General features: G+C 34.5%; 1 protein-coding gene across 2 annotated transcripts; it reads right to left on the bottom strand.

Annotated features, from left to right (window-relative positions):
- Positions 1–88: 88 nt before the first annotated feature.
- On the bottom strand, positions 89–21393 carry LOC125824289 (protein ENHANCED DISEASE RESISTANCE 2). Of its 2 annotated transcripts, XM_049503636.1 has the most exons (23): positions 21368–21393; positions 21074–21327; positions 18828–18902; positions 18631–18684; positions 18064–18129; positions 17044–17102; positions 16503–16579; positions 14490–14606; positions 13338–13372; positions 12249–12349; positions 12083–12178; positions 10745–10809; positions 10098–10169; positions 7722–7892; positions 6689–6885; positions 6499–6565; positions 5267–5442; positions 4835–4936; positions 2604–2651; positions 2118–2261; positions 1953–2048; positions 1240–1341; positions 89–410 (listed from the first exon to the last, which is right to left on the bottom strand). In XM_049503636.1, the coding sequence occupies exons 2-23, from the start codon at positions 21308–21310 to the stop codon at positions 318–320; spliced, it is 2250 nt and encodes a 749-aa protein (XP_049359593.1). In that variant the 5' UTR covers positions 21311–21327; positions 21368–21393; the 3' UTR covers positions 89–317. The 2 variants fall into 2 exon arrangements, with proteins under 2 accessions (XP_049359593.1, XP_049359592.1); XM_049503635.1 differs by lacking the exon at positions 21368–21393 and having other exon boundaries at positions 21074–21338.
- Positions 21394–25454: the final 4061 nt, after the last annotated feature.

The raw sequence follows: 25454 nt of genomic DNA on the forward strand, positions 1-25454 counted from the left end.
GCTTGCCAACTATCTTGAGTGAACATATGTTGAGGAAATTTTTAATTGAAGTTCAATTTATATAGAAGAGTGGACAATCACTATATCTGTCACAAATATATATAGATTTTTATTATTCACACAACATCCATCTCAGTTACAAGTTACAACTTTTGTTACAAGTTTTGATTCTGTGCTGTTTTAGGTATATCATTATGATACAACTACTATAACTCATTCCCAGACAAGTGGGGATATAATGTATACAAAATAATAGTAATGACTCAACTATATTCGATTTCAAAGGCGATTAATGGCACTTACTAACGAAAGACTCATCAACCCTCCAATGGTACAGCAGAATCGACCTTTACGCGATTTAATCTAACAGTTCCAAGAATGTATTCAGGGAGTTCAGCCTCTTCTTTTGCCTGCAAAATGTGTATCCAACGATGGTCATGTGCAAGTGACATGAATCATTACAGAATGGCAAATGCAACTGAACTGTTAAGGAATTAAAACCAGGACGTCAACAACTTTTTGTCTTGTTGACATGGAGATGTATCGTTTTTGAACATGACCACTCACTTTATTTATTTTAAAGAAATCTGACCACCCAGTCTTTCAGCTTCCCTAGTAGTGGAGGGTTCAGTGTTGACCCCTACTTTGTTTATTAGTACTCAAGAAAAAGTACAAGTAAAGGGGGCGAGGTCAGTAGGAGGCTAGTTCAGAATATTTGAACTTCTCCTTTTACCATTTGCTCTTTATTTGATAGAGCATGATTGCGTTTAGGCACAACTTGTCTCTAGTTCTATTAGGTAATCTAGATAGTTGTGTGTGTTTTTTTTTTTTTTAAATTAGTAATGTTGTATTCCTCAGCATTAAGGATATGCTGGTGACCTCCAAAAATTCGTACATAGAGGGGCTAGGAAGGCTAATTACAAAGATCCTAACATAGATATCTAGATAGTTGTGTTTTACGTCTGGTTTTAAGTATCTTAAACTTCAATGCTCAAAGAGGGAAACAACAACATCACTATGTCATGTGCATAGTTGAGAGAGACAGAAAACATTAATCAAGCAAAATGACGCTAAAATAGATCTGCATCCATTCTTCTTTGTTTGTGAAAGAAACTTCTCATAAGTGCCAGAAACAGCAATTAAATGGTCTAGCATTTCATAAGGTTATCACTCTAAACTACCAGAATAGTTTTACTCCTATTGAGATGGACCACGATCACAAGATGAAGAACAACATACCTCGACTAGAATAGCAAGATCAACGACAAGGCTTGTCACATAGCCCAGTACAAGACCAATAACACCTCTTGCCACAGATGAAGAGCCGATGTCCACATCAATCTGCATGCATGAAGTTCCATTTCAGGATTAAAAATTAAAAGTCAGTGAAGAAAGCATATGCATTGAAGGAAAGCCACTTGAGAGTTCAGACAAATCCATGCAAGCATAAATGCCTGAGCACAAGAGAAATATTTTCTTGCTTTTTCAGAGAGAACTCTAGCAACTTAGGGTGTGTTTGGTATGTTTTCCACTGAATTTTCCTGGAAAATAAGTATTTTCTTATTTCTTTTCTGGTGTTCGGTAAATAAGCAGAAAATATTGTTCCAAAAGCATTTATATATAATCTAGGCAAACACTATGGGGGTAGGGGTGTGAGGATGATCGGGGTGGGGGCCTATGAAGTGTGGGGATGTGTTGGAAGGTGGGGAGAAGGCAATCAATGTGGAATGTCACTGATGAAACTTGTTTCCTATTTTCCTCATTTTAAAGGACCTTAATTTCCAAGAGAATAATTTAAAAAAATTTGACCAACCAAACATGGAAAAATTGAAAACTCTATATCAAAGACACCCAGCAACTTAATCCACACCATTCCAACATTAAAGGCAGTAAAAGTAGCATGGTGATAGCATGCAGAATGCAAACTAAGAAAGTCAAATTTGGAACCCAACCTCCAGAAAGTTATCTTGTCGAAGGTACTTGCACGTTACTGCCTTCCCCAGAAGGCAAGCTTTAGTTCCAACGGCACGCTTAACCATCCAGTATCCCTGTTATCAGAAGCTATTAGCAAAGAGTGTATAAAGAAAGAAGTCTGCTCCTGACAGAGTAATTGATACCTCTCTAATGCTTGGAATCAATTTGAATCTTGAATCACGGAAAGAGTCAGTTCCATCAATGAATTTACCCAACAATGAATCCTTATTTACAGGTCTGTCAGCGGCATAATAAAGAACCAGGCTATAATTTGGTTTAGCTGGAACCTGAAAACCAAGCCAGAACAGAATCGGTGACATTTCTTACAATGAACTTTTATTCAACAAGATTGCATTTTCAGGTTAAAGACCCAAATTTGTGATGTCCTTCCCTTTTAAAACTGTATTTGTATTTTTCAACTAGATAATCTCAAAGATAATGATCAACGTGAATGTTTTAGGACGAATCTTTTCGCTATAATACACAGTTTAAACTCTTAACTCTTCAGCCTTAAATTCTCTTCATACTTTTGGATCCACAGTGGTTATTAACGATGTGTTCATGTCAAGTCTTTTGTGAAACAGTCTGATCTATTTAAAAATAACAAGGGAAAAGCCAAAAGGACGTACCTGAAGGTTAATTATTAGGACGAATGGAGTTTTCTTCCCTGCTTCAGACTGCAGTTAGGAAACATTGTTAGCAACAAATATGCTTAGCAGCTAATAGAATCAGGAAATAAGATTGGATAGAGAAATATGCTTCATTGAAGAAAACTGGCAACCAATTCTTGAACATTGCTCAGTTAGAAACATTGTTTTTTGGGTTGAATTCAAGGAAGCTCTTTAAATCATATCTTGTTTACCTTATAATGAGGAACAAATTCCACTAGCAGAAAAAAAGCATTTCCAGATTCTACGACACTCAGGGGACAAACTGATATATATGAATATATTCTGCTTTTACTTGACAAGTGGAAAGAGAACTGCTCTTGCCTGTGAAATTTATATAGTTCTATTTGCAGTGGTACTTGGTGATTTCATGTGCTAATTGTCCCCACTTTGTCTTCTAACTTCTAAGACCTTGCAACTATTTTCAATGTTTCATATAGGGGTTGACACTGCCTTGATGAATGGAAATGTCTAACATTACCACTTAAAATCTTTTTGAGAGAAGGGTAACTTTGTATTCACACCAAAAAATTCATCATCCAAAAAATGATGAATTGGAAACTTACATCCCACCCATGGGTATACTTTACAAGTTTCCTATAAAGTCAACTAAATCTACTATATCCCCTACAAGATTCTGTTTACACCAAAAAAACAAAAGGCTTATACAATTCATTCTAATCTTTTGTAAGTTAGTCTTTTGTCCCTCAAAACTTCTTAAATTTCTTTCTTTCCAGAGGGTCCACCATATGCAAGCAGGGATAGTCATCAGTGTTCATTTCTTCCTCTATTCCCAATACCTTTCCAGCTATTTAGTAGTTCCTTTGTTGTGCTAGGCATCACCAATTTAACTCCCAACAGAGCCAAAAACATGTTCCATAGGCTCAACTCTGCCTTACAATGAAGGAACAGATGGTCATAGATGGTCATTGACTTCTGCTTCCTGTTCACACATGACACATCTTGAACAAAATTGCCATCCCCTTTTCTGTAAGGCCTCATGTGTTAAACAAGCCTTTCTACAAACCAACCAACAAAAACAAGCTACCTTTGGGGGACATTTGGTCTTCCAGATTAACTTCCAAGGCCAAATGTCTACCATTGACTGCCTTGTGTTAAGATTCCAGTAACATGATTTCACTGTGAACACACCCTTGTTATGTAATTTCCATCTAGGTTTGTCAGGCCTTATAGATAAAGCAGGGTGTGAGTTTAGTACTCCCAATAGGTTAGCAACTTCCCCAATTTCCCAGTCATTTAGTGTTCTTCTAAAAACAAGGTCCCATCCCTGCTGACTCCAAGCTTGGGATACAGAGACATTCCTTTGCGTACTCAAAGTGTAAAGATGTGAAAAGGAGTTTCTAAGACTGTCTTCTCCAATCCACACCTCATTCCAGAGACATAAAGTTGATTGAACAAAAATTACCGTGAGACACAGTTATGGACAACTCCTCCCGTACCATAAAGGTCTCCAGAAGTTTGACATTGATCATGATATTAGAAAGAAGTTTGGAAGGAGAGAAACTGGTGAAAGGGTAGAAAATACCTCGGGTAACTCGGAGGTAAAATATCGGCAGAAAAGAAGCCACCATAACTAGTTAAAAGCTAAGATCCATTCCCCCCTTCATTGTGGCACTTTGTGTGGTGAAAGAGACTATTCTCGTAATAACAATCTTAGGATGCATACGGCAATGCTTATAATCACGAGTTCATGACTAAATATAAAAAGCTAGAAAAGTGAAGTTCTTGCATTATCACTTTCATGTTTTTTCTGTTTCTTTTCCTTTAAATTGATATGTAAAACTTTACAAAGTTCTATATCATACAACAAAGTTTGCAATGACTTTCAAGAGACAAAAAGCGACGACAAGCACGTCTACAGGCAGTGTTTTCTATAAATATAATTTCAATAATCACGTAAATGGTTTGCTTCAAAAGGTCAGGTATCTGACCTGACCTATCTCAGCGTTAGCTCCATATAGGAGCTATCTGATTGCATCTTTCGTTTAGGAGATAATTAGAAACAATATATCCATTATCCTCTCAGAAAGATTCAGAAAAATTTAGATAGTGCATTGACGTGAAGTATATTATCTTTTGTTCACTTTATTAGTTTGACTAACAAAACGACTTTTCATCTTTTTCTAGAGGATAAACAAAGTGCAGTCAGGTACTAAGTGATTCTTCATTACCTGAACAAGACACTTAGGATGAAGAGCAATATTTGTGATGCATTCATCCACCTTGAACCAGTCAACAGCAATAAGCTTGAGCAGAGGATCTCCACCAGTAACCTACAAAAGATGCAATTACTATGATTCTAATTTCTATCCAGCTTAATTGCATGACCTAAACTACGAGGTAAGCAAGGAGTTTAAAAGATGTCACGGCCTTGGTTATCAGCAATAAATAAAAACAAACAAATTGTCCATAGGCACAATTTTTTATGAGTCAATAATACCCTAGGTCTTTTTTCTTTTCTTTACACTCAAAACTGCTAAATAGGTGACTCTTGTGATTAATTAGCTAACGAAAGAGAAGCAGGAATTAGAAAGCTGGAAAAAAATATTCAGGAACATGTGAAAACTTGATCCAAATATTTGGATTCAAGAATTAAAAGCTACCTTCGTACTGTCTTTCAAGTATGTCTTCCCTCTGATCATGAAACCAGAACCACTTGGCGAAGACCAGCAATCAGAGTCACCCTCACCCTTCGCATGCCGCATGGTACCATGAAACTGACTTGGATCAAGAGTTAATGAAGGAACATCGGGATTTAGTTCCTTACTAGTGTCTGGTGCTGCATGCAAGACAATATTTTTTAATGAAGTTGTTTAAGAGACTTTAAAGTGGAAAAGGATAAAACGCAGTATCATCTAAAAACTGTAAACAATTTCCCTACACCTGAATGTACATAAAAGTGACCTCATACCACCCACTCCCTACTCCAGAAAAATGGTACATAGTGGCGAGAGGGATTTATGCAAGGTGTCTACTTTCTTTGCAGACCTCTACATTAAACATTCAAACCTTCTAGGTTAATAAAACAATACTTTTGTGTTCTTTTGATAGGTAAAGGTAGTTTTATTGATATTCAGCAATAAGTGCATGTTATTACACCAAGAGATTAGCTACATCCAATATTGTGCAGTACCACAATAACAACTATGCCTCAAATCACATATTATGTACTGAGCTCAAAAATAAATTTCTTTTTTTTTAAAGAAAGAGCTCAAAAAATCAATTGGCATCTATGAGTTACATCAGTTACTTTGCACCAAAGGATAATAGAGAGATACATCTAAACTTTACATTAATCACAGATCCAGATAGAAGAGATACATCTAAACTATCCAGTTGTCACGGCTCCATGTTTGTTTCTTCCATCTCTTTCCTTCCAGATGGACCACCATATTGTCATAGGGATGGTGATCCAAACCAAGGTTGAAGTCTTTACTTAACCTTTCCTATACTGGCATAGGAGGAGTGCTTGGCTGTTCTAGGCATTCCTCAACTAAGTAACAAAACACTGAACATTACACTCCAAAGTTGGGTGGTGAAACTGCAACGGAAGAAGAGATGGCTCACATCTTTCCTTTCTTTTTCACAGAGAGCACTGTTGCCAATGTTAGTCCCCTATTTTGGAGATTGTTTTGAGTAAGCAATTCTTGTGTTTAATTTTAATTGGTCTTGAAGAGGACTAATGTTCTTCATAAATACCATCTCAAGTAAATCATTCATGATCTGCTTAGTATTTAGAGTAACTGATGATGGAGATACATGATTACAAATTGAACTGCTACAGAGATGCTTCCACATATACCAAAGCAAGCAAGGTGGCAATGAATTTAGTTACCCAATGTCTTCTTTAAGGCCAAGCTTGCTATGGCCCATGAAACATTTTTTAGCTTAACCTTTTTGTCCTGTCAGAGGTAAATAAAGAGTTAAAAAAAACATATAAAGGGTTCAAAGGCAAGGTAATTGAACAAGACAGTTTCCGGAACTATTGCAGTGGTTTTGATGAAGGAACACGAGAAACAACAAACCTGCTTACTAGATACTTCATCACCACTATCTTCATCTGATGATGACGAATCGGTACCTATTGCATCATAGAATTCATCTGACCCCATTGCATCCTCAAGCTCATTGCTTGATATAGAAACACCAGATGTTTTTGACTGAACTACAGTGGATGATTCAAATGTAAGTGCTGGATTTGCTCCAATATATTCCTTCAAACCTACACAAATAATAAAACATAAAGACGGGCAAAAATCACCACTGCAATGAGCTGTGATATAAAGAAGGTTGCATGGTCTTGCCATTCTGACTTCAGAATTATTGTATGGTGACTTTAATGGAAGAAAAATCTTTCTGGAAATACACGAAGATGATCAACACAGGTTAAGGTGTAAATTTGAAGGAGCCAAACACAAAGGAACTGTTAGTTCATGGAGGAAGGGGAGGGTAAATAACTGCCCCTCACAACCTTCGAGAAAGTTGGAAGAAAATCAGAATACAGTGTTAAAGGGAACAAGAGTCAAAGGAACTTTTGGTTCACTACTACCGTCAGATTCAAAGGAAATGCAAGTGATTTAAGTGGTCCACAATTTCTGGCCAATGATAAAGGAAGCAAGGAAGAACATAACAACTCACAGGTATAGGAAAGAAGAAACTATACATTGATTAGTGAAAAAAAATCTTAACCGGAAAGTGAGGTAGAAAGAGAGAATTAATCTTTCACTGCTTAAGAAAGGAAAATAAAGAGGCAGAGTTCAGCAGACCACATAAGCTCCGATTACATAATGTAAGAGCAAAATCAGAGGCATTACTCTCAACTTTCACACAACACGCAAAGTAGAAACAGAGAACAGAAGAAAACAACGCCGCATCATCAATGCCAAAAAGAATATGTTCGACCTACAGATGAAGGTTATGGTTCTTTTGTCCATTTTCTGGGGATGGGTAGAGGGGAGGATAATTCCGGAAACTAAAAGGATACAATGTATTGTGAATTTAGGCTTTCTAACACAAGGCATGAGCTTCCAGAAAACATAGGTAATCAAATTGACCAACCTGCCACTTGACTCAACATTCCAAAAGGAAGTGTTCTCTCAAATTTACAGAACTCATTATTCTTCCACTTAAACCAGGCCTTAGAACGTATCTCCAGAATCAGTGTCACAAGGCATCTGGCAGGCTTTAATGAGGAGGAAGTGCCTATATTGCTGATCTCCCAAGAACAAGCTACAATTCAACATAGTTTAGTCAGGACCAATCAGCAATGCTTAAGAATGAATAATCTCTTATCTTAAATAAGTTGCAATAAATCTAGAAAAGCTAACATCAAACTCATAAAATTTCCATGATATCAACAATGTCTTAAGAATTGTAGCAAGAACAATGCTACTCATGCAGCATGCATCAGGATCTAATTAGCAGCTTGAAGTAGAAGCATATACGGCTATATAAATGCACAAACCAATTACAGAAACTAAGGTTCATGATCATCACTTTGACAGCATACTACATAAGAAAGTAAAGTTTGGCAGACACCATTCTCACAGATCTACCACTAAGGAAAACTTTAAGTATAAGTAAAACAGTGTCAATAGAGCTTCACTATACCACAAATAATTTTGATAGGTAATATAGCATAATTTCTTTTGAGAAAGAATTTAGCATAATTTCTTAAGAAAAACATAACCAAGGAGGAAGGAATGCAAAGTAATATGGATAAGTTATAAACAGAAGATGTATAGCTAGCTGAAGATCTGTATAAACAAACATTAGGACACATTGAGAAAGCCAAACAAAGAGACGAAATTGTGTCATTATGGCCCAACATAAATTTTGAAGCACTTCATGCAAGGTAAACATTTGAAAAAGGTACAGCTCATGAATCTAAAATTAAAAAGTGGACTGTACTTGAGGTTAGTAGTGTTGCACATATTGAGAAGCAGAAGAATGGGTATGTAACATGTTACAACGTGGTTACAGGTACAAGCAAAAATGTTAACCAAGGACAGATTGCTCAAATGGGGCTACAGTGTAGATCCTCAGTGTGTGCTGCAGGTCAATGGAAGAAGAAACAAGGGACCATCTGTTTGTGCAAAGTCAATTCACCAGGCAGCTATTTTTTTTGAGGCTGGTAACAATTCACCAGGCAGCTATGGGCTAACATTCTGTGATGGATGCATCTACAGTTTGGTATTGGTAGAATATGGGATCATCATCTAACAGTAGATCACCAAGAGTGCAAAAGGGAAGACTCATAGAGCTCAAATATTTAAAATGGTCTATGCTGAGACAGTCTATGCCATATGGATAGAGAAAAATCAGAGAATTTTTTTTAGCAAAAATATGTTGATGTGGATAGGATCACTAGGAATATTGCCTTCTCTTGTAAAATGTTAGAGCACCACTTGGTGTGAGAACTTCAATTCAGTCTTGGCTGCTGTAACCATTCTAGCACCTAGGTGGAAACCTCAATAGGCTGTTAGTTATTTCATGGAGGTTAGATGGATGTCTGTTTATTTTCTCAGATTAAGCTGGCAGTGGTTGTTGGCTTTTTTTTAATTGACTGGTGATTAATGCAATGTTAGTCACCTAAAAAACATGTATAAGAACAGGTTATAAACCCTGTTGCTGCAGTAACCCCCGAGATGCCTGATCCAAGTAAAGTCAGCTGTTTCCTGTTTCCCCCTGGCACAAGTATTGCTGTCTTCCACGTGTTACAAGTATGATCTCTTAGGTTACCATGATTATCCTTGACCTTTTATATGAAATCCAACACACATTTTGAAGCTCAATTATCTCATATCCATCTGGATTAAAGAAATCATTAATTACTCAAAGGAGATGAATTTCCAGACGACAAAAATCTAGCTGAGCTGCACTGAATTGGGATTGGCGGGATGTTTAGGATAAATACCCAGATTATAAATATTTCCAGATATACAAAAACATATTCCAAAGGCTTATGCATCTGGACCAGTTATCTTCCACAATAAACTTCAGTCTGAGCCATGTCAAATACCTCGTTTAAGCCTTTAAGGTCTTTATCAAAATCCTACTTCATCTCCTACCCTCACTTTCGAGCGACATGTGGTTTTGGGACATATAAAGTAAGAATTTTTTTTAGTTTATCAAGCTGAGGGATCAAGTTCAGTCTCTTGAACCAGTGCTTGAGAACTTCGGGCATCAAACTAATGTTTGTAAGGTAACTGAAATCTCTAAAATATTTATCAACTCCATGACACTAACTCGTATTCTACCCATCGTCTCAAGGTAGAAACACATGAGTAGGAAAATAGCATGGACGAGGTGATAGCAATCCCTGAATCAAGCCTACATCCTAACCATACTAGTAACAAGCGAGCTCTTCAGATACTATATTTTATTTTGATAAACCTTCCAGTACTGAATCTTTTATGAAGTGGAGTTACTTACCAATCATTTTTATACGTCGATATCCACTTTTTGGAGGCCGCTTTTTGTATTCCGTTGGGAAATGCAAAATTGCTGCATTAAATGTTGAAAAGTATCTATCAGTGAAAGCATAACAATTTAAAATGAAAAAGTAAACAAACAAGCTGAACAGCATATGATATGCATGCCTGGTATTGAGAAAACATAGATTCTATCCTACTAACAATTATTAAAACTCTATTTCTTTAGATAATATTTCCAAAAGGGAAGAACCACAAGTACAAATATATACTATCCAGTGCCTGAGGAACTCCCTGCCAGGACACTCATCAGATCTATATATATGCAGGTATTGCCAATGTACTCAAACTGTATAAAGGGCAAGGTCTGATTCTCGGACAATGCAAGCTCTAATCCTTCACAAATTCTCTGCTTATAATTTCTACAAAATTTGCATAAGTACACCATACTTGCAATATTTTGAGGTGTAAGGTTCTAAAATAATAGGGACAGCAAATGTAAGCAAATGAACTGATTCAGGCATATTGATCTTACTTATTAACAAAACAAAAGAAGAAGCAGAGATTATTAGAAAGCTGTCTCAAAGAAGAATGATTTTTGGATATAATACAGATGAAGTTAATAGAGAGAAAGCTCAGGATCCTCACTATATGTTCCGTCTTGACCATGAAACCACCTCCGAGAAAAGACAAAATCTCTTTTAGACTGCCACCTGCAAAAGAGAACCTCTGATGTATTAAAAGAAGAAGAAGAAGACTCGAGGAGACCAAATTTGAAAGACCTCCAGACATAAAGAGAAGGATCACCCACATCAAAGGGTCGAAAAAATGATAACATTTCACTACAGGCCTATCAAGATGGCAAGTGATACATAAAACAGGACAAGACAACAAGGTTTGATGTTGCGTGTACAAACACCTTAAACAATACATTTCACAATATCAAGGAAGATTCATAACCAACAGTGTTTCTTTCGTTCACATCACTCATTCGTGTTCTCCTTAATCTCACCTCATACCGTACCACCTAGCTTTGGAATTCAACTGCTCATAGATGCTAGTATTTCTTTTATTCTGTTTCTACAGTACTTAGATATCCAAATCCTATCTTCTGCTTCTCAGCGTCCCTTTCCATTCTTCTTCCTAACAACAACATACACACAAGTGGGGTCTGCGGAGGGTGGTGTGCACGCAGCCTTTGTGAATATAGAGAGATTGTTTCCTAATTCCTGGTGTATGTTTTGAATCTTACCACCCTTATGGCCGCTATCAGAGAAAGAAAATATGGAAAAAGAAACTACTATCACTAAGTTGATTTTGCTCACCACCCCAAATCCCTAAACTCCTCAATCTTGGATACAGCCTCAACATTTCTTGATGTATCCTTATCTGCCCCCTCTGTAATTTTATAAATTTTTTTCATTATCTTATCCAATTTTTCTTTCACTGAGGATTTTAACTGTAACTTGGTGGTTATGAGCACTAGAATAAATTTAAGGCAAGTTGATATGGGAAACACATTCAGTCTTCCATTCCTATCAAGGACTCTTAAATCTACTTGTTCCAATTCCTTTGCTTCTTTCTTTTTCTTCTTTTTATATGCCACTCACTGTTACATTCTTTAACATTAAGCTTTAAAAATTTGTATAGCCAAAGAATAATTGTACAGCACCATACCTGATTCATTGACTCAACTAGCTTTAGTACTAGTCGTGCGCCAAAGATGCTATTAGCAGCAGAGCTAGCTTCTTAGAAGCAGTCATATCCAACATGTATAGAGGGGAAATACTAGTCAGCCACTTCATCCAACTTGATTTTATGAGATTGAGGAATACTCTTATATTTCTGAAGACTGGTTGATAGTTTGTCTCATATCGGTTAGTGATAGGCTCTTCAATCAGATTTTAAATGGTCTTTCACAATTCTCAAAAAATATACCCCCGCAGAGCACCATTAAGAAGCAGAATATGAATGGTTGGAACTTACCAAGAAAGTTTTCGGAGATCAAGTGTCCCATAAACAACATCACAGTGACCGTCCAAAGATTCTATCAATTCCACGTCCCCTGTTAACGTATCCCACCTGCAAGATAACTATTAGGCAAAATTGAACAATAAAATTCCACAACTTTCACATAGTTCAAGGAACATACTCATATCTTTGATGTCGATCAAGACTCAAAAGCACGTCAAAGACAGTATCTGCACTAGCTTCGACAACAGCAACAGCCTTGACAAGAACTCCTTTACCAGTCTACAGGAAAGAAGAAAAGAAATGGCAGACAAGTTCTTGATTGTACAAATAAAACCTAGGATAATATGAAAGACCTTAAAAGGAGCATGTCAGACAAGTTTTTGACTGTATAAATAAAATAAAACCCAGACAACGTGGAATCCTTGAAGATTTGCCAAATATAAAAAAAATATGAAGAGATAGATGACAAAAGAAAAGAACAGAATGCTTATATCTACCTTCTATTTCATAGATATTAGATCAGCAGCTACCTTATAAATAAAATATCAAATCAATAGCTTCTGGAAATTCATCTTAGTCTCCTTTTACCTACTATCTTTAATGTTGTTATATTTTAGAAAGAAATTTGCTTGGGATACAGCAAGTATCCTATCAAACTGAGTTCTGCCCTTTCTCAATCTCGCTACTCAGCAAGATGTCATATAAATCAGAAATCAGAATCAGTGACGAAGGAATTAGAAAAGAGAAGTCATAAAAAAATATACTAATGGTTCAGTTTCTTCAATCCTGAAGGTCATGCATAGATTAAGACTATTTTAATGTAGGTATATACTTTTCTTAGTTTAGCACAAAAGGGCATGGCCTAGTGGTCAATGAAGTGGGCGGAGAACCATGAGGTCTAAAGATCAAATCTCAGTGGAGGCAAAAACTCGTGATTTCTTCTATTTGTTCAAGCTTTGTGGTTAGAGTTACCCGGTACATGTGTTGGTGGGACATAGTAGGTAATCCATGAAATTAGTCGAGGTGGACGCAAGTTCGCCTGGACACCATGGTTATATATATTTGTATGTACATATTTGATGGCTTAAACAAAAAATTACATATATCAGACAAGAATTAAAGAGTGACTTTCATAAGCTTGGTTAAAGCTCTTAAAGATTTATCATATCTCTTAATATGCACCAATAAACAGCAGTCTAGACATCCCAACACAATATAAACTTGCAATCTCCAATCACGACAGTAAATCCAGTGACATGGCAGATACCTTTTTGTTTGCCATATCTTCAAATATCCGAACACCTACACTACAAAGAAGGTGGGAAACAACATCAGAAAATGAGTTACAACATTTGAAGAAGGCACATTTTAGAGGCATAGCAGATAAGTTTAAACAAAATTATTCCAACTCGAAAATTCAATTAAAGATCTAACAGGAAAAGATCAAACTGAAATCCTAAAACCATTTTATCTTTCCCTTTTTATATTACTAACCAAGAAGAAGAAAATCTAAAGCATATATTGTGCTGAGAAGAAGTAATCTCTTTCTTTGGCATGGTCATATATTGTACATTTTTCTTTCCTCTATTTGACTGCTGCATTATAATATATTTGGGGATTCATTGCAGTACGTAGTCTTAATAACAGAAAACTATACCAGGTTCTCAAACAATTATCTGCTAAGCAGGTTGTTGATACCCTGTTTGATTTCTGGTCAGGATGTTATTTCATTCAAAGCTGATTTTCTTTTCCTTTCAGGCTATTTGTCCTTCAGGTGTAAACAGTTATTTGGACCAAATTGTATCATCAATCTGCAAATATTCCTTTCACCTGCTTTGTTTGTTTATAATTCATTAACTTACAGAGCTACAAGAAGAAACAACTTGCTGACCTACTTCATTACAGATATCAAGCTCCATTAAATTTGTTTTCTTTTTCTTTTTTTTATGGTCATCATTTTAGTCTTTCGGAAACAACTCTCTACCTCCACGAGGTAGTGGTGACTGGTAAGGTCTGCATATATTCAGCCCTCCTCAAACCCCACTTGTGAGATTTCACAAGGTATGTTGTTGATTGGCATTATTCTGTTTTTTCTCCTTGTCTAATCCAATAGCTTTTTAAAAATATTACTCCCCTCCATTTCGATTAGCTTGTCTTACTCTCCTTTTTAGCCTGTTTAAAAAAGAATGTCTCTTTCCTTTTTTTGGCAACTCATTAATTTAAACTTTTCACGTAACATGTTTAAGACCACAAGATCAAATGACATTTTGGTTCAATCTACATATCTTTTAGTTTATGACCCCAAGATTCTCATTCAAATATTTTTCCTTACTTTCTTAAACTCTGTGCCGAGTCAAAACCAAACAAACAAATTGAAACGGAGTGAATAATTGTTATTGAAGAAGATGAAAAGACATACCATCAAGGGTACGAACACATTTCCACTCATGTGCTTCAACCACATCTGCTTCAAAGTACACATCTGATTCACTTTTGGCACCCAATTTTGAGGATTTCCGCAAGAGCTTCTCGGGACCTATGCATTAAAGGACATTTTTTGAAAATTTATTGTTATTTGAATATTTGTATTCACACATCAAGGACACATGGTTAATTGTGTTGTGGATGGCAATATCAACATTTGACAAATAGTCAAAGATAAAAGATTTTGTAAAGCAACAAAAATAAGAGATAAATAATACAATAGGATACTTAATTTGGATGGAAAGAAAAATCATCTACAATTGAAAAGCATAAAGACTAGCCAGATGGAAGGATCAATACATTTCTTTTGGTGGTAGACACATTCTTAACAACTCTATTCTAGATTCTCTACCAACATATGTTATGTCTCTTTTCACTATACCAGCAATAGTGGTTAAGAAATTGGACAAACTTAGGAGAGATTTCCTTTGGCATGGTTGCAAAGAGAACAAAGGATACAATTTGGTCAAGTGGGCGACAGTTTTGCATAGAAAAGATAAAGGTGGCTTGGGCATCAGAGATTTGAGGAAGCATAACAACAGTCTTTTGATGAAATGGTTGTGGAGATACACTGAGGAGAGGCAAGCTTTGTGGAAAGATTTGATTAAATGTAAATATGGGGAGGATGGATTCAGGTGTAGTAACATGAGCACGGATGCTTATGGAGCGGGGGTTCGGAGAGCTATTAGAAACTTATGGCCCAAGTTAGAAGCAAATTTACATATCAAGGTGGGGGATGGAAGGAGAACTAGATTCTGGTGGGATGTATGGATCAAACAAACCCCCCTAAAAGACCTGTTTCCTGATCTATTTATTTTGTGCACCAATTCTGAGGCAATGATCAGTGATTGCTGGACAGTACAAGGTTGGAATCTCTATTTCAGAAGACTTCTAAATGATTGGGAAATAGAGAGAGTAGCCAAATTGTTGGAGGAAGTGGGGGATTTTGCAGGCACCAATAATGACAATGTTGTTAGATGGTCACACAGTAAGGATGGGATCTTCACAGTTGGCAGGGCATATAAAAAGGAGTGCAACTCGCAAAGTAGCAGATACCAGAGTTCATGGAAAAATATCTGGAGGACTGCAGCACCAACAAAAGTTAAATGCTTTACTTGGCTGGTCATCAGAAAGGCATGCTTGACACATGAAATCTTGAGGAAGAAAAGAAAGATCATACTTCCGTGGTGCTCTTTATGTGGGAAGACAGGGGAAACTAACAGTCACCTATTCTTACATTGTACTTTCACAGCACAAATATGGTCCATGTTTCTCAACTTTTTAGAAGTGAAATGGACTATGCCCGAACATACAGTTGATTTACTTAGTTGTTGGATTAGGAGAGGAGGTAGCAAGAGACAGAAGACCTGGTGGAATTTGATTCCACATTGCATCTGGTGGACAGTGTGGAAGGAGAGGAATAGTAGGAATTTTGAAGATATATCCAATTCCATTCACAAGGTTAATTGGAATTGCATTGTATCTCTATATTTTTGGTGTAAAGAGATAGGATTAGAGGATTTAGATCAACTTTTTGATCAACTTTTAGAATTCTTAGGATCCTTGTAAGTATTATGATTTTTGTTCTTTTCTGATTTTCTAAAGGTCCCCAGCATTAAGTATGCTGAAGAAGACAATGTTTACCAATTCTCAAAAAGAAAAGCAGCACATGCACCCATAGAGGTGTGAATATGCATGTTACACACACGGTATCCAGGGAAATAAAAGTTTTTATCTGTTTTGACATCACTTGCGTCATCCATACTGCTTGGAATCTATTTCTGTTACAGGAAGGAAATCAAAATTAAAAATACTAGTTAAAGGAATGAAGAAGCTATTCTATGCTGGAAGAGGCAAAATCATTTTTTTTTTAAAAATAAAAAATTGATCGGTGCAGGCAAAATCATAATTTTCACAGAGTATCATCAATAGTTTCCCCCCTCCTCACCTTGTCCTATTCTTATCAGCTGCTTCAAGCCATGTGCATACCGCCGTACTCTAGGTCGATGTCCAGCAAGGTTAATCCTTTGATAGAGAGATTAATTTAATGAGATACAGAACTATTTAAAGAGATAGCAAGGGGAAAGACCAACTGTATAAGAATTAACATCACAATGGGCTCAAACAACAAGTCAAAGAGTTGATGAAAACTGTAACATAGATATAAACACTATCCAAATCCTATGTTACTTAGATCCTCCAAAAATGTTGCCGCAGCCGTGTTGGATCCTCCAAAATAGTATCTTTTTGAAGTAATCGATGCAGATGCATGGGCATTTTTGCAAGATCCGAGCAATGTAAGCCAAATCATAAATTAGTAAGGCTTCTATTAATCACTCTCTAGTTTCCAGATTGTTGCCTCTTTTACTGAAGGAAGAAAATAGAAGGGGGGGAAGGGATGTGCGAGGCACTCCAAATAAATATGATATCAGCCTATTAAATTTCAGAAGAAGCATTTTTTTTTTTCAATCAAGAAGTCTGGACCATACTCGCTCTCTAACTTCAGTTTATCTCTTGCACTTTGACCTCTTGAAAGATCATAATCTGCCTGCAATAAAATAGTCCAGTATGAGAAACAACAGTTAATCAAAGTAACATGGCCAAATTCTTTCATGAGCATGATTTTATGGTGATTTGGGATCAAACCTATTCATGCATCAGATGCTTCTGGGAAAATTGCCAGAAGAAGCATCCATTTAGAGTCTTCTAACCTAATTCACTCCTAAGCAGGAAACAAATAACTACTTTTCCTCATTCTATTTTCGTACTTCATTATCACATCTTTCCTTTAATCACAGAAACCACAATAGTAAAAGTCGATTACAGTATTTCACATATATAGATGAACTTAAGTACACCTCCCTCCTAGGTGATTTCTTCTCATATGTCTAAGCATTGGTGGTTAGAGTTACCGGTACCTGTTGGTGGGAGGTAGCATATATCCCGTGAAATTAATCGAAGTCCGCGCAAGCTAGCTCGGACACCGACACCTACCTCATGAAATTTGACTAGAACAAAAATTAGAAAAAGAAATTGTGGTGCCTTATAATTTTTGTTTGCACTCCCCTTCTTTTTATTTTCTTATCTTGTACGTATAACCTCAATTAATAGGACTTGGAAACTCTGACCTAATCTCATGTGGAACAAATTAATGCCTTTGCTAAGTAACAACTCAAGTGATGTGCCGTTTGCAAGGGATATGGCGTGTGAAAGTCAACAAAGATGTTAATATCAGCTGGTTCTGTCTAAGATTGGATCAAATCGCCAAGTCCAACAAGTTCAAAATCAAATCAGCCAAACTGGATCAAAAGTGCAAGCCTTCTCTTGCATAAAATATAACATCACAATTATGCACAGAATACTTTAGAACTGCAGAGAGTATTATAGTCTCAAGGGGAAATGGGCTAACACCATTTTACTTGGAATAAGTTGGATCTGAAAACCATGTTAACAAAAATCATGAATAAAGGAAAAAGAAAATCAAGTCAAAAATACCCATCATGCCATACCTGTTGTTTTGCTCGATCAAAGGCTTCCATCCATTTCCGTACTTCACCAGGCGAAGCACAAGCAATCTTCCAGCAATAGATTTTAATCAAGTATTAGCCTTCTCAATATAAAATAACCCGCAAAACTAGCTAACTCCACAATGAGGAAACTAATAGTTGAGAGAGAATTAGTATAGAAGAGTTGACGGAAACATTTTGGATTTAAATGAGATGGATTCATACACCTAGTTGATGACATCATGAATCAGAGAGCATGTCACTATTTATGTGTTTTTATGTTCGTTAGTGGACAACTTTATTGATTTGTCATCTATGAACAGAACAATAGGAAAATGTTAGGAAAAGAAGATAAAAACACATTCATTGTCCCTCTCCCTGCTTCTGATAATAAAGGGCCGTGAAATACTATCTTCAACTACATTACAGTGAATCAACTGATCCCCGAGATATTCAGCTTATGTTGGCAAGACAAATTTTGAACGACAGTATTAAGAATCTTTATTAACAAAAGAAAGATAAGCATCATCAGCTTCATTAACAATGCATAAAGAATGAAGTCCCACTTACTTCTCCCCTTTTTGACTCGTCCAATCGATTGTAAAACCTCAACACATAGAGATCCTAAAAAGGACAAAAGAAAAAGAAAATGTCATTGGGGTATGGATGCAAAGAACACTTATCTGAAAGTTCCAATAAAAAGAAGGGTCAAATTTATGGTTGAGGGTCAGAGAAATCAATATAATGTTAATGGTTTTGAGTCTCACCCCATGGTTAACTCTTCGGCGACCTATTTCCTCCACCATAAGTGTGTGATTTATAACACCCCTCCTTATTGGTTTCTGCAACAAGGATGTAATAACATAAATCAAGGCCTTCGCTTCTTTGCAGCAAATACATCAGATACTAAAATACTCCTTTTTTCCTTTTTTATTGTGATTAAACACTAAAAATACTTAAATTGTATGGACCAATTATTCGACACAAGCTTGACAATGAATGAGAGAAAATGGGATGAGTACGCAAACTTTAGAATCGTTGCCACTAAAGATGGCCAGCAAGGGGCATTCAAAGAAACAGAAAGAAGATAAATTTGAAGGCATAAAGATTATCAACAAAGGGTTACCTACCTGGAAAATGGAAATCCAGCAGGTAACATAAAGGTTTTGCCTTAAAAAAGTAGCTATTCTGACAAACTCTTGCAACTAGTAATCCTGAATTCAACTTCCTTTTTTTACTGTAAACAAATTTGTTGGGTGTTTCTCTAGAAAGAGCTACAAGCACTTAGTACCTATGTTGCTCGGACTCTTCAAAAATGCCAACGGGTGCGTGTCGGATTCGCCAAAAGTAGTGTATTTTTGAAGAATCCGAGACGGGTGCGGCATCAAAAGTGAAGAGTCCGCGCAACTAAGCTTAGTACTCTATGGAATATCACATGATCTTTGTCAGCATATACCATATAATCCAGTTATTACCTCCTCATGTTTTACCAAGTATTTCTGACCTCACAGATGTAGAGCTCTAAAACTTTAGTCTCGACTAAGACAGAATGTGAAACCATAATAATTTTCCTTATTTTCTCACTTAACTAAACTGTGTTGCAAGGGTTCTTACTTTTTATTCACTCTTAACTCTTTCTTTCCTCTACAACCGATCTGTCAGTTAGCATTTACAGGAAAACAGGAAACACCACTAGTTTACGCAAATTATTTCAAGAAAGGGAGCAAATTTAATAATATGTTGTTCTATGCGGGGACTCACTCACACAAATATGTTGAATAAGATTATCTGTACTAACATATTTAAAAATTTGGATATTGACTCTAGCACTAGAGTTCTCTAAATTTCCTACAAACATACAAATCTATAAACAATACTAGAACACTCCTAGTGACCATAGGACTTTGGGGTCATTTGGTAGAGTGTATTAGGAAAAATAATGCATGCATTAGCCTTGTGTATTATTAGTACCTTGTTTGGTACTCTTTTCTAATCTATGTATAACTAATGTTTGCATTAGTTATACACTCTATTGTGTGTTAAGATTGTAATGTTAATACCATGAATTTCAAGGTATTAGCAATGAAATGGTTTTAATGCATGCATTAGCATGATTAAAGACTCAATTGCCCCTCAAAATCTCTTTTTACATCTTTTCCACCATAATAATAATGGAGGGTATCTTTGTAAATAATTTTTTTTATGTAATACATGTTATTTTTAATGCATCAAACCAAACAATACATAAAAATCTATGTATAGTTAATGCGAGCATAACTAATACATGCATTGCTAATGCAAGCATTTCTATACAAATTGCATCTAAGGGTGTAGCCTAGTGGTCAATGTAGTAAGTTGAGAACCGTGATTTTTCCCATCTGTCCTAGCTTTAATAAACAGAGTTACCCAATAAATGTGCTGGAAGGTAATAAGTACCTCGTGAAATTAGTCAAGGTATAAACAAGCTTAGCTTGGACACCACCATTATTTAAAAAATGGTACAAAAGTACAACCTTTTTACTATCTCCATTTCAATTTATTTGTTCTGTTTTAACTTGACATGAAGTTTTAAAACGAATAAAGAAAGACTTTTGAATTTTGTGATCTAAAATTAAAGATATACAGAGTACCAAAATATCTTTTAATCTTATGGTGGTAAAGAGTTGTAATTGAAGAGTTTAACAAAAAAAAGCATTCTTTTTTATAAAAAAACCAAAGAGGAAAATAGGCAAATAAATTGAAACCAAGTGAGTAATTATTTTTTATAACATGGGGTAGGGAAGGGGAAATCATTATAAGGTAGGAATCGAACCCTCCCAACAAAGTGAAAGTTAAGCTAGCCTACCAATTGAGCTACTAACAACAATAATCTTAAGAAACAAAAAACATCAGCTAGCCAACCAATTGAGCTAAAAAGAACAATAATCTTAAGCAACAAAAGCATCATCTAGTCAACCAACTAAGCTACTACGAACAATAATCTTAAGCAAACAAAAGCATAAAAAAAACTTACCAGGCCAGGATTTTCATGGGGATCTCTCTTATACATTTCCATATACTTCCCACGTATATACAAGAATCGAAGATGACAATACTCATGCCCAATTGTATTAACACCCAAATGATAAACCCAACCAAAATACTCAAAAGCATCATTCTCTCCACCTCTCTCATCAGCTCCACTCTCAGAACCACCACTCTCCGATGACCCACCTTCACTTTTCACTTTAGGGAAAATTTCTGAACCCATTTTCAAGAATCATATACAAAAACACACACACACACACACACACAAAAAAAAAAAAAAAAAAAAAAGTAATCTTGAAAATCAAATAATAATAAATTAAAAAAAAACAGATAAAGGGAAAAAAGGAAAAAGTTGGATTCTTTGCTTTGGGAATTGGAATAAAAATTTTTTTATAGAAATAGACGGAGATTTTTAATTTTTATTGATTGTATCGCATTGTTATTGAGGATGAATGAATGAAATAAGAAAGAAGTCTAAGGTGAGAGAATTTAGTTGAGTTTGCAAAGAACAAAAGGAAAAATACACCTATTTTCAAGAAATTGTTTCTTTTTAGTTGTCAATTTTCTTAAATTTTGAAAAATAATTAATTAAAATAGACTCTTAAAAAAAGGAATGCAGAAAATACTTTTTTTTTTATAATAAAGTTTTAATTTTGTGTTTTGGGTAGGTTTTAGAGATAAAAAAGGAAATTGAAATTTTGTTTCAATACTCTAATTATGATGTGTTTTAATTTAGATATTGGACACGTAAAGTGCTTTTGTGTGATATTTTTAATTCAAATTTTAGAATTTTTTTAGCTCGTATTCTCAAAATATTGATTACATAGTTAACTTTTTAATTGTATTTTATTGAAATTCAGGGTGGTAAGAGAAATCAGTCAAGGTGTGAGAATTTGATTGAGTTGTATAGATCAAAAGGGGGAAACATATGTTTTATGAGTTGTGTAAGTTTTAAGTATAAATTTTCTAATAAATTTAGAGCCTGTTTGGATGGGCTTTTAAGCTGGTCAAACTGGCTTAAAAGCCAATTTCTGACTTATTAGAGTGTTTGACAATTATCAATGTGACTTATTTTAAGTCAAAAATGACTTATTTTAAGCCAAAAGCTAAAAGCTAGGGGAGGGGAGCTTTTTTTTTAAACTTAAAAGCTCTTTTATGTTGACCAAGTATATTACCTTTTTGCCCTTAATTCTTTTATACAATTTCCAAATTGCCCATATTGAATTATTATTATTATTATTATTATTATTATTATTATTATTATTACTATTACTATTATTTTTATTATTATTATTATGTTTATTATTATTATTATTATGTGTATTATTATTATAATAATAATTATTACTATTACTATTACTATTATTATTATTATTATTATTATTATTACTATTACTATTACTATTACTATTACTATTACTATTACTATTATTATTATTATTATTATTATTACTATTACTATTATTATTATTATTATATTATTATTATTATGTTTATTATTATTATAATAATAATTATTATTATAATTATAAATATTATTATTATTATTATATTATTATTATTATATTATTATTATTATTATTACTATTACTATTACTATTACTATTATTATTTTATTATTTTATTATTATTATTATATTATTATTATTATTATTATGTTTATTATTATTATAATTATTATTTTTATTTTATTATTATTACTATTACTATTACTATTATTATTATTATTATTATTATTTTATTATTATTATTATTTTATAATTATTATTATTATAATTATAAATATTATTATTATTATTATTATATTATTATTATTATTATTATTATTATTACTATTACTATTACTATTACTATTATTATTTTATTATTTTATTATTATTATTATTATTATTATTTTATTTTATTATTATTACTATTATTATTATTATTATTTTATTATTATTTTATTATTATTATTATTTCTGAAATATGAATTTATATTCCTCTTATAAGGTGGTAAAGAAATATGTGAATGATAGAAAAATATTATTACTTATGGATGTAAAACATAAATTAATTTTGTTTTAGTTTTTTTTTTAAGTATAAAAACCTTAAATTAATCAATTTTTTATCATGTTAACAGCTTAAAGGGTATTTCAGACATTTTGATAAAAAAAAAGTGTTTACCAGCACTTATTTGTCAAACACATCAACAACTTTTTTTCAACTGCAGCACTTTTATCCAAACACATAACTACTTATTTTAAAAATAAGTTCCAGCACTTTAAAAAGTTACTTTTTTTAAGTCAATCCAAACGGGCTCTTAGTTTGAAAACTTAAATTATAATATGTTTTGATTGAAATTCTAAACACATAATTGAAAATGAAACAATAAAGAAGTCAAGGTGAGAAAAAATGTTTGGTTAAGGAAAGTACACATACTTTCAAGAAATGATAATCTTTTTATTGAAGAGCTTTTAATTTTGAAATTTGTGTAAGTTTTCAATATATGAATTTTTTTTAATAAAAATTGTTTTTTTTTTCAATATACCGTATGTATAAATTTGAAATAACAAAGCTTAACGGTGGATATCAAACATGGAATAACAAACAAATAAATATGATAGTATTATAAAGTATACATGTTCCATCGAATAAATATGATAATATTATAAAGTATGCATGTTCCATTCAACTTCCTACTTTGGAATACAATTTTAGAAAACAATTGGAGGTTGTCGGCAAGAGAGTGGGCCCCACGTTCATTGATTTGGATAATATTTATTTTTAGATAATGCTAACTGACCAGAAAAATTAGTCAGAATTTTAAAAAGTCTATAATATCATTTTTATTTTAAAATAAATTGATCTTTTTTTATTTTTTTAATTAAAAGATATTAAAGTTAAAAGGATAAAAATGTCCAAGAAGATAAAATAACATAATGTAAAATATGTTATTTTACTTTTCTGATCAAATTTTGACTAAATTTTCTGGCCAAAAAAATTTTGCTCTATTTTTTATAGCATTGACTAGTTGATTAGACTGTGAAGATTTATTGAGTATTTATTATTTTGTCACATCGGTCAGCCGACATTGGACGTGGCCGGCCCGCATCGTCCTTGGCCTACTCACATCAGTCAACCGACGTAAGACGGGGCCTGCCCGCACATCTGTGGCCTGCACACAATGGTCAGTCGACGTCGGACATGGCCTGCACACATCGGTTAGCCAACGTCGGACGTGGCCTAGCCACATCGTCGTGGCCGGCACACATCGTTCAGTCGACGTAGGACGTCGCTTGCCACATAGTCTGTGGCTTGCACTCGTTAGACGTGCGACGTCACACGAGGCGACATTGGTCGAGGTCTACTCGACAACATGCGGATGCCCATATCAAAAGAGTGTGAAAAACCCTTCATGCATAACAACATATTCATCGGAAATCTATTCTCAACGTTTTCGCCGCACGTGGTTCATTCGTACCAATTTTCATTACTTTTACGATTCGTACGATATTGAAATATCTTTTATTTGTACAAACATGTACTCTATCATTAGTTTCACATATTTAGACGTGTTTTCGAGCATTTTCATTTTTTTCGACCTTCATTCATTTTTTAATTTATTTTTATGGTTTATTATTTTTTACATCACATTTTAAAAATTAAAATTTACAAAATTGTTAGATTAGAGGTTACTATATTTATTGGTGAATTTTTTATGTTAATTTTATATTTTTTAGCATAAATGACGTTGAAATTTCGGGTCACCATAAAATCTCGTGGACTATAGCGCATGAAAATCAGCAAAATGGGGGTTTACCTGGTCCGGGGTTCGTTGGACGTTGTAAATGGGCTGTTTTGTCCATGGTGACCAACTGGTTCCATAACTAAGGTCTTAACGGAGGTCCATATAAATTTTTGGCAAAAATAACGTCAGAATTCTGGGTCACCACAAAATCCCGTGGACTATAGCACACAAAAATTGGCAAAATGGGGGATTTTCCTGGTCCAGGGATCGTTTGAACTTGTAAATGGGCCGTTTTGGCCATAGTGACCAACTGACTCCATAGCTAAGGTCTTAACAAAGGTCAATGTAATTTTTTGGCAAAAGTGACGTCGAAATTTCGGGACACCCAAAAATCCCGTGGACTATAGCATAAGAAAATCGGCAAAATTGGGGGTTTACCTGCTCTGAGGCTCGTTTGACCTAGTGAATAGAACGTTTTGGCCGTGGTGAACAACTTGCTCCATAACTAAGGTCGTAACAGAGGTCCATGTAAATTTTTAGCAAAAATGACGTCGAAATTCTGGGTCACCAAAAAATCCCATGGACTAGCACACGAAAATCGACAAAATTGAGGGTTTACCTGCTCCGGGGATTGTTT

This window comes from Solanum verrucosum, unplaced genomic scaffold (assembly GCF_900185275.1).
Source record: "Solanum verrucosum unplaced genomic scaffold, falcon-dt-bn FXZP01000022.1, whole genome shotgun sequence".
NCBI lineage: Eukaryota > Viridiplantae > Streptophyta > Magnoliopsida > Solanales > Solanaceae > Solanum > Solanum verrucosum.